We start from the raw sequence: 10,492 nt of genomic DNA, 5'->3' as shown, positions 1-10,492 counted from the left end.
GATGGAGGAAGATAAAGTGAACTGAACTGACATTAAAACCTAAAATAATAAAATGAGGCAGCAACAGACAGTTAAAAGATAGATAATAGAAGATGAGCACGGACATGGGGGAACACACCATAGATAGAATGACGATAAACAGGCAAGGCAAGGAGTTAATCGGTGAAGACAGTAAAGAACGAACAAGAGAGTTTGAAGGAGGGTTCGAATTATTTGAAAGCACAAAAACCTAATTGAATTGGTTTATTTTCTTGCCCGCCCGCCTCAACCAGCCTTGAATCAAAAAACAATTCAAACTTGGATGAACAATAGATTAAGGAGAGAAGTGTAAATTAACCAAGTATAGAGCGTCCTTTTGATCATAAAACAAAAAAGGACGCCCCTTTTGACGATTCACTAAACTGCCCTTTTGATTTTTGCTCATAAAGATATCTATAGAACACCAGAAGCAACCATGCCTCACAACAGATTTCAGCAAAAGAATGAGCTGGATTTGACTCACTTCCATTTATTGAATCACCATTAAAGCATCTTGCTGCCATGAAAACTACAACTCATGATCAACGCAATCATTCCAAGACATCTTGAAACATAATGAAAAATGAACTCAACCACTGAAATCCAAGTAGCCATGAACTGAAGCTATCTCCTCTTTTATCAAAGAGAAGACACATAAAGAAGAGAACACAAAGACCAGAAGTAAGGGTTGGTCAATGAGCAATGACCATTGCAGACTTTTATGTGCTTATAGCATTGCTCCTTCATCTCAAGGCACACAATGAAATCACTAAACTGGAGTGTCAATTGATGTTTATGAATCATGATGTGTGTGTCACCACTCACCAAGCTATTGAGTTGCTCAAATTCAATATAGAGCATCTTCGGCTACAAAAGTAGGTAAAAGTTGGATTTATGTGCTGAAAATCTCAATATTTCATTCAAACTCAAAGCATTCTTATGATTAATTCTGAAAATCCATTCGGCATAAATCCTCTTTGACAGCAAGGTTAGAGGATGTAATTCTCAACAATCTCTCATCCATGAGCTGTGAATTTTAGGTTGCAGTCTCAGCATAGATCCATGGATATAAAAAGAATCATAATCTTCAGCTTCGAGACAAGACACAATAATCGGATAAATGTTCTCATCCACCTTTGTAGCATTTTTGGCAATCCTGATTTGGTCTCAAGAATTCAGATTGTTAATTCCAAGAATTCACTCGTTGAGAATCCTGCACCGGCAAGGCATCTAGTTAGAGGATGTCATCCTCAACAATATCTCTTCTGCGAACTTTGGTGTTGTAGTTTCATGCCATATGAAACTGCTCCGAGCTGATTCTGCACAAACTGATTCCCCGATGGACAACTGGCTACTTCACCGAGCTGATTCTGATCTGAATCGACAACAGCAGAGTACTGGCTCGACAATGTAGGTGCTGTGGTAGTAGATGGCTGAGATGACGGTGAGGGAAATCTAGGGTTATCGGGCAAATCTACGGTAGTAATGTCATGTATGCTCGACCTCCTCTTGTCTTTGCTGCCAGAGTTGAGCCTGATGAAGTACTTTTGTGCGTGGCTGGCCACTTGTGTGGGAGTCCTGGTGATCACGAAATTGCGCGAGATGTTCCTCCAATCTCCTTTGCCGTACTTCTTTAGGCCAAGCAAAAACAACCTGAAAGATTTTAAACAAAATTAGGTTGAAGCATTGATTCAAACAGCTTGTCGGCAACAAATTGAAGAATCATGGCGAGGATGGAAAGAGGTTGAAGATGAGCATACCTGTGCTCCTCTTCGGTCCAGGGAACTCCTTTCTTCCTCTCGTGGTCGGATCCTCTCACGCCGGATCGCTTGCAGTAGGGTTCGTGACTGTTCTCCCAATTCAAGGTAAACGACGACGAAGCCCCGCCGGAGTAGGGAGGGCAGGGGAAGCGGCCGGCCTCGATGTCGCTCACGTCGTCGACCAACTCCCGGTAATGGCTCACCACATCGCCCACGGTCTTCCCGGGGATCGAAGCCGCCACCTTTTCCCAGCGGTCCGGGACGTCGGTGTCGAACTCAGCTAGGGCGTCCTCGAACAGTTTGTTCTCCTCCAGCGTCCAGCTCCCGCTTGCACCACCGCCGTCTTCGCCGACGAAAAGACTCGGAAGCACATCCACCCACGATCTGCTCATCATCTCCCGAAACCCTAGCGGAAACTCCCAGCTCGCGAGGGAAAACCTTCCTAAACCACCACCACCACCACAACAACAACAACAACTCGTCGGAAACCAGCGATTCGAATCGATGAACAAGAAGAAGAAACAAGATCGAAAGCGACGGAAGAAAAGCGACGCAAATAAAGAGGCGGAGGCCAAAGATTCGACCTTTACGAGCACAAAACAGCAACCAAGTGGCGCATCTACGGATCCATCGCTTTCCATCCCTTTTGCGATCGAGGAAGAACACAGACGAAGAAGCGAACCCTGCCGCTACGACCGGCCTCCCCTCGTTGCTTTATAAAGAAGAGGAACAACCCTTTTACCCCTCCATCGCTCCCCATCGCCTTTGCCATTGGCGCACATCAATCAATCCCAGAAGCCAACAATGACACCAAATACAATAATGATCTGACCTAATTGTTCTTGTCTTTTGTTCAGCGAACCAACCAACCACTGTTCCTCCCTCATTCACACACGAACGGAGCTCAAAATTTCTTTCCGCTTTGCATCACTTCTGGTCCTCGATCTATGAGACCACCCTATTTGTCCTTGTGTTCTTGATCTGGAACAGTAAAAGATTGAACTGCGCAGGCGATTCAAAGAGACAACTTGAGAACAGGGGAACCGAGGAATTTGTCCATTTTCATTTTTTTAGGGTTTCATATTAAGGTCCAATTATTAAGTTCCCGCATCGCGCCACGAGGAGCAGTGGGCCATGGTTTCTATAAAAGGAAAGAATCTTTGGAAATCCAAACCCGGTTTAGATATGCGAATCGCTCCATTAAGTTTGGAGAAAAGTACAATTAGATTTGTTAAACAGATCATTTAACCTCCCAATATTTAGTTATTTCTAAAAAAAGATAATTAAAATTTATTTTTTCATTTATTCAAATCACTCCTCAAATCACCATTTTCTAAAATAGGGCAAATTTTCACTTGCCTCCTTTTAATTTATCAACGTGTACACAACTTGGGCATCTTAAAAAGTATAAGATTCCATTATTGACCCATCTTTTATGTTACTATTTTACATGGTGTGCCCAATGCCCATCATCTCTATTATTAAGCCTAGGTCACTAGGTGGGGTTAACTCTAGGTTTGTAGGGAAACCCCACCCTACCCCCACTCAAGGAGGAAAAAGCAATTAAAGTTAATTTTTAAAACCACAAACTTTGAAAACAATTTAATCACTTTTGTTCTCTTGTCAATTTTTTGTTTTGTGTTTTTGTTTGAATTTGAGTTTGACAAGTTAGATATTTCATCCCTCTTCTAAGTTATTTGATCAGTATTAAACTGCTCTAAATATTTTTATTACAAAAAGGCTTTATTTAATGTTAAAATAACTATTTTACCCATTAAATCATAATCTAAATCACTAAGGGCATCTCTAATCTCTAATGGACACTTTTTTTTCAAACTTTTTTCGTTTTAAAAATCATATCAAAAACTTATACATCATTGTGGTAGGTTTTTTTCTCTTGAAATCTTTGGCTAGTTCGATATTTCGAACCAGGCTTTTGACAAACGATGGACTCATTGTTAAAAAAAAAAATAATATGATTTAGCTATCTAGAGCGTCTTGAAAATTTTCTTGTCACTTTATTTTTTTTTTTTGGACGTATTCATCCTACGCCCAATCAAATCATTCTATTTTTTTCTTTATAATCTATTTCATCATTTATTCTTTCGAAATGAATCTAAAATTTTGATAGATCTTTTAGAAATTTTTTTAATTATAAAAATGCAACTTCGTAAAGTTTACACAATCATCCAGATATTCAATATTCTCAATTTTCTACTTCCACGCAATACCCCTAAAAATTTTTAAATGTTTCATATATTCCATAATTTCCTCCAAATTTTTAAAGTTCTCAAAACTTTTTGGCTTATCTGAGTAATGTCTCTCGACCTCCATTTAATATATACCCTCTTGAATATTAGTAATCATGGCAAGCCAATTTGTAATGTCACCCCCTCCTTATAGAATTTCTTCTCCACAACCATTATTCATGCTCTGGGACAGATTAAGGAGGGCTAGCATAAACGTATCTTGGATTGACAAAGAATCAGTAATACCATTTGAGATTCTAGAGTTGGGTAATGAAGCAAGTTTGTGTGTGCATGCCACCAAACGAGCAAAGTGGTTAATAGACGAAGAGATATACCTTGCAAAGTCATGGATAATTATTAGCACCAATCCAATTATCGATAATAATTAAAAGGAACAAACTTTCTAGAAACAAATCACGGATTACTACAACAAATATCAACATGATTGATTTGTGGAGCGACTTTGGGTGAGGTTAAAATTATATTTCTATAAGCTCCATCTGATGGTGAATGAATTTATAGTGATATACAATAACTTTTACACATATTATGAAAGAGGGTGGAACGTATTTGTCTTTTGCCACTATGAAAGAGGGTGGAGCGATGAGGATGTGCTCATGAGAGCATATAAAACATGACAGGAAAATCATCACAATAAGTTCTTCAATTATGAACATATGTGGCGAGTTATCAGAGATTGTGAGAAATATGCTCTACAAAAAGTTAGTCATTATGCTTAAAAACAATCCAAGACCTTATAATCAAGGGGGCACACATCCTCATTCAATTCGGATGCTCCTATCGACATGGATGATTGTAAAGTCCATACTCATTCAATGAGGCAAAAGACAACACAAAGGAAGGATAAATCCAAAATTCGATAATAAATGGCAAGAAATGGAAGAATTACAAAGAGAGCGAATTGAGATGCAAAAGTACAACATGACAATGAAGGATACTAGTAGGAAGATAGAAGATTGACTTAAGTTGCATTCTAAATTTTGTGAAAGTATTAAAAAGAAAAAAAAATAAAAATGATAATCTCAGTTAGTCTCATTGACTATCTCTGAGGGTGACTGGTCCGGTCCCATGAAAGTTTCCCACCGGCCACCAGGATAAATCGGGAAGCGCACGCGGTGGCCAGCCCAGAAGCCCAGCATCCTTTGATTACGCCCCCATTTGGAGGAAAATTTTTTGTAAATACACCGTAGCTGGGCCAGGATGTCCTACCGCGACACCATGACCCCGGGGACAAAAAAATTGTGATAATCCCATATATGATATGTAGTGGATGTTTTTAATATGATCTTTATAAAACTTTTTATTTTTATTTTTATTTCATTTATGTAATTTATTTTTATCCATATTAATGTTATTTGTATTATATGAGTTTCTTAAAACGAGGAGAATATTTTGAATGAAGGGTTAATGCACTGGGAAGACATGATTTGTCACCCTTTCAAAAAAGTATGATCACTATTCATCAATTGATGTATGGATCCCCTACTGACATTTGTGATGAGTACCTACGAATGAGTGAAACAACTACCCTAAATTGCTTAGTCAACTTCTATTTGTGTGTGATTAAAGATTTAGGTGGCAATACTTAAGAAGACCTAATGTTTCTGACATTCAACGTTTGCTTAAAATGCATAAACAAATACATGGTTTCCTTAGCATGTTGGGTAACTTTGATTGTATACATTGGAAATGGAAAAATTATCCTATCACTTGGAAAGACTAATTTACTCCAAACGATCATGGGGTCCTAATAATTGTATTTGAAATGGTTGCATATGCAAACTTATGAATATGTTACGCTTCTTTTAGGATCACAAGGTCACATAATGATATCAATAAGCTTAATGAATTATTTTTGTTCAACAATGTTTTATAAGAAAACACACCAAAGGTTAATTTTATAGTAAATACACACAATATATAAAAAAAGTACTATTTAACTGATGGAATTTATCCAGAATATGCTACTTTCGTCAAGTGTCCCGTGCCCCCAGGATTCTAAGAAAAAGATGTTTAAGCAAAGACAATAAGCAGTAAGAAAGGACATTGAGTAAGCATTTATGGTGTTCCAATCTCGTTGTGTATTATTTTACACAATATGATTATTGAGAATGAAAGGAATGCAATAATCAATTGGTTGAATGATAAATGAGATCCTCCGACATATATATTTTAAGATTCTATCCAAGAGTTTCAAGAATACATAACTGCAAACTACGTGATAATTAAGTACATTATCAACTTCAACCTGACTTGGTTGAGTATAGTTAGACATGCTACGAATGAAATTAGTAAAAGATTAATTTTTATAAATTATTTATAATAATTCATTATTTAATGTTGTATTTTTTTATTTATAAATTTTCAATAATAGTTTCCAACAAATTATTGGATATATATATATTCTTAAATATAAATTAAGATATGTGATATTAATAAATAATTGAGTTTTTTTAAAAGATATGTGAATGGTAGAGAAAATTGTAGGAAAGTTTTTATAGTTGATAGAAGAGTGAGATATTTAAGATAATGATGTGGAATATAAAAAACATAAAAATCTTACTTTTAAAGATTTAACATTTTTTTTCTTTATACATTTTGATTAACTAGACCGGACCGGACTGAATGCAGTCATTCTGATATTAAAGGCCTAATAAAAGGTTCTTGACAACCCAATAAACTTTGAGTGGTTCGGCCCATTAACGAAAAAAATACTTGACCACGTCAACACTATATAAGCGTTAGAGATCCTGGGAGTTTAGGTTAGAAGCCGCTTAACGCATAGGGGCGGAGAGAGAGAGAAGAATGGCGGTGGACATGGGGAAGCTGCGCTGGGGGGAGCTCGAGGACGACGCTGAGGACCTCGATTTCCTGCTTCCGCCGCGGGTGGTGATCGGACCGGACGAGAACGGGGTGAAGAAGGTGATCGAGTACCGGTTCGACGATGCAGGCAACAAGGTCAAGGTCACGACGACGACGCGCGTCCGCAAGCTTACCCGCGCCCGCCTCAGCAAGCGCGCGATCGAGCGCCGGTCGTGGCCCAAGTTCGGAGACGCTGCCCACGAGGACGCCGGTGCTCGCCTCACTATGGTTTCCACCGAGGAGATTATCCTCGAGCGGCCCCGGGCTCCTGGTTCGATCCGCTCTCCTCTCGTCCTCGTCTTTATTTTTAATCGCTTTAGATGTCGACTTGTCGTATTTGTATGCTTAATCACGCTTACACTGTAGGAAACCCTAGTTTTTTTTTTTCCGAAGACAAAGAGATCATTTGTGGGTTGAGTTGTATTCCTATCGGCGATATGCTATATGCTTATTTTCATCCTAATTTTTAATCGCTTTAGCTCGATCCTTTGTGTACATTGATCATTGTTGCGCAGGATGTTGCTGATTTTCTGGATCTGCGATGCAAGTTTGCATCTTTAGGAATTCTCCATAAATTAAAACAGAAAAAGTAATGAGCAGGATCTAAAACCTAGAGAAATACTCCACTATGTAATATACTTTCTAGTTGTTGTTGGGTCGTTTTTTGAATGGTGTATTCTTGATCATCATAAGCTTTATTTTTTTGACATTTTGTTATGCGGCTTATCATTTGCAATGACTTTCATATTAAAGTAATGACAACTGCGTCTGAATAAAAAAACCTAGAAGCATATTTTGTTTACAAATTTTGTTTTTTTAGGTATAAGCAAGTAAAGAAATGTGTTCTAGAAAATATTGAATTAGCATTCTGATGTTTTTTGTTTGATGTCATCAGAAGCATGCACATAGTCAGCATCGGCAAGTAGTAAAGTTGGTCATAGAAAAAGTCTTAGTTTGCAAGCATTGTGGTCGTGAGAAAGCTAACCTCTTTTATTCACAGCGACACAGCCTTATTGACATGCTAATGATATTCCCCTTAGTGATCAATGGTTGTTATGAGATGCACTATGATCAATGGTTGCAAGCATTGTGGTAGTGAGAAAGCTAACCTCTTTTATTCACAGCGACACAACCTTATTGACATGCTAATGATATTCCCCTTAGTGATCAATGGTTGTTATGAGATGCACTATGATCAAAAAGTGCCAAATATTAAACCTCCATTTTCTTGATGAGATTTTCTAACTCTACAGATTACAAGAACATTCTAATTTTTCTTGTTTACTAATGGAATCTTTTATACTTAGGTGTGCTACTTATCATGTTTGTCCAAAGGAATCGTAATAGAAAGCAACTTATGTGATTATCAATTAGCAATTTGTGTTACCTTGGAGAGATGAGCATTCATTAATTCAGAAAGAACATTACTACCTGAATTTTGCTGTTAATCTAGTAAAGCAGTATAACTTAAAATATGATTATAACAAGTATCTTATGACTCCACATTTATTTGATGCAGTGTTTCTTTTCCTTTCTATTAGGAGCTAGTGTTGGCATATATAACCTAGCACAATGTGGCGCATTGTGATCACGACACCCATCATATATGATCTTGTTTCTCCCATCCCTGTGCCTATAGAATGATATGAACATCACTTTTGTTATTTTTTTTATTGGAGGTTAGTTGCTTGTACATCAACAGGAGTTTATGGGTCACATGGTTGCATTGGCTAACTTTATGAAAATGAATATTTTTCAAACATATATTGTTGTATAATTTGTGTAATAATCAATTATTTTAATTGTTTTCATGTCAGCAGTATTAGGGTAGATTGAAAATTACGGATTTAAAACATTCTATTTTACATGTTTTTTCTTTATAATCCTCTTTGTTTTTATGTTTATCTTCATCCTTAATAGGCAGCAAAGCAGAGGAGCCAAAGGCTGCTGGCGATCCATTTGCTGCCATGGGCAAAGCTGGTGCTGTCCTCATGGTTTGCAGAACTTGTGGCAAGAAGGGTGACCACTGGACATCCAAATGTCCATACAAGGATCTGGCTCCATCGACTGATGCCTTCGTTGACAAGCCCCCTGGTGCTGAAGCTGCAGCCTCAGCTGCTGGCACTGGCAAGAACACATATGTGCCACCTAGCTTGAGAGCTGGTGCAGAGAATCGTGGGACAGAGATGAGGCGCCGCAACGATGAGAACTCAGTTCGTGTAACCAATCTCTCAGAAGACACCCGTGAACCTGACTTGTTGGAACTGTTCCGAACTTTTGGCCCTGTGACTCGAGTCTATGTTGCCGTCGACCAGAAGACTGGGGTCAGCCGAGGATTTGGCTTCGTCAACTTTGTCAACCGGGAAGACGCTGAGAGAGCTATCAACAAGCTTAATGGCTATGGCTATGACAACCTTATTCTAAGAGTTGAATGGGCTACTCCAAGGCCAAATTAATCCGGCTAGCTTTGCTTTGGTTTATTACTTCTCAGATCTGCACAATCTTGTTATGTAATATTGCTAGTTTGCGACTTAATATTTGTTTTGATGATCAATAAGGTTCTCCACCGTTTTGATTACTTCTAAGTATATGATGATATTATTTTTCTTGTAATTTGGACGTATAACCACAATACTTTATACATTTTTAAGGACATTAGTGTAACTAAATGGACTTTAAAATTCATTTGCTAGGATATGATATCAAACCAAGTGTAGTCTCAAGGTTTCTTTACCTTTCAAGGAGAAATTTCGTTTCACCCTTACAGTGTATTGTCTTGTCAAAATATCTTCTTACTCCCATTTTAAAATCATCGAAATACCTTCTAACTTTCTCAATTTATATGAATTAGGTGTTAATAACTAGGTATAACTAGGTTTACAAATATTATGGCAGTTTGGCATGCCCCATGTTTTATCCCACATTCTTTGGCCTAAATTCCGATGATAAACTTGTCTGTCCACTCGAATTGGCTCATTTTAACCAACAAAATTTGCACACGACATTATCGAAACAGAGAGTTCATACTGCGAATTCTCGTGCCTCGGACAAACTTCCAAGTTTCTTTCTTGTTTCCTTCGTCACTGAAGTATCTGAACCACACATGAATCAGAACTTCCAAACAAACAGAGTCATCCTCTACGTCAAAGAGGCTGCAGAATACATAGAAAGTCCGCAACCTTTCAGACCAAGCATTCGATTCCACCTCGGTGAAGATCTCTTGAATTTGATGTGTTTCCACTTTGAGCTTAATCTGTGTCCTAGAAAAATGAAACCTCTGCAGGTTGTCTGCACCAGAGAGGAGCTTAGGGAAGTCGAAGAATCGGATGAAGCTTTGCAGAATAGCTGATGATGGTTACATGTGGAGAAAGTACTGCCAGAAGTCCATCAAGAATTTAACTCGTTCCCAATAGATCTTTCATTAGGATGTTGAAAGCAGTGTTGTCGCAATACTTCATGCTGTCCAGGGTTTTGCCATTTACCTCATCCAAATTTTTGATAAACCAAAAGAATAGTCAGTAAAGAGACTGCACAAGAGTAAGGATCTATAGAATTAAATTGCATTGCATTGCAAAAGAGATG

General features: G+C 38.1%; 2 protein-coding genes across 2 annotated transcripts; one reads left to right on the top strand and one right to left on the bottom strand.

Annotated features, from left to right (window-relative positions):
* Window positions 1–615: 615 nt before the first annotated feature.
* LOC121992614 (transcription factor DIVARICATA-like) lies at window positions 616–2,826 on the bottom strand. The gene is made up of 3 exons (XM_042547108.1): window positions 2,363–2,826; window positions 1,779–2,220; window positions 616–1,671 (listed from the first exon to the last, which is right to left on the bottom strand). Exons 2-3 carry the CDS (start codon window positions 2,171–2,173, stop codon window positions 1,269–1,271), a joined length of 798 nt encoding a protein of 265 aa, XP_042403042.1. The 5' UTR covers window positions 2,174–2,220; window positions 2,363–2,826; the 3' UTR covers window positions 616–1,268.
* A 3,978-nt stretch (window positions 2,827–6,804) lies between these two features.
* On the top strand, window positions 6,805–9,488 carry LOC121992613 (eukaryotic translation initiation factor 3 subunit G-like). The gene is made up of 2 exons (XM_042547107.1): window positions 6,805–7,181; window positions 8,831–9,488. The coding sequence occupies exons 1-2, from the start codon at window positions 6,854–6,856 to the stop codon at window positions 9,364–9,366; spliced, it is 864 nt and encodes a 287-aa protein (XP_042403041.1). The 5' UTR covers window positions 6,805–6,853; the 3' UTR covers window positions 9,367–9,488.
* The last annotated feature ends 1,004 nt before the right edge of the window (window positions 9,489–10,492 follow it).

Source organism: Zingiber officinale, chromosome 6B, assembly GCF_018446385.1.
Source record: "Zingiber officinale cultivar Zhangliang chromosome 6B, Zo_v1.1, whole genome shotgun sequence".
Taxonomy (NCBI): domain Eukaryota; kingdom Viridiplantae; phylum Streptophyta; class Magnoliopsida; order Zingiberales; family Zingiberaceae; genus Zingiber; species Zingiber officinale.
This window is presented reverse-complemented; position numbering and strand designations above follow the sequence as displayed.

Bases quoted from the DNA above. Each gene is read 5' to 3' on its own strand.
- LOC121992613 (XM_042547107.1), top strand. From the start codon at position 6,854: ATGGCGGTGGACATGGGGAAGCTGCGCTGGGGGGAGCTCGAGGACGAC. The intron at 7,182-8,830 runs GTTCGATCCGCT...CATCCTTAATAG, and splicing joins CGAGCGGCCCCGGGCTCCTG to GCAGCAAAGCAGAGGAGCCA.
- LOC121992614 (XM_042547108.1), bottom strand. From the start codon at position 2,173: ATGATGAGCAGATCGTGGGTGGATGTGCTTCCGAGTCTTTTCGTCGGC. The intron at 1,672-1,778 runs GTATGCTCATCT...AAAATCTTTCAG, and splicing joins TGGACCGAAGAGGAGCACAG to GTTGTTTTTGCTTGGCCTAA.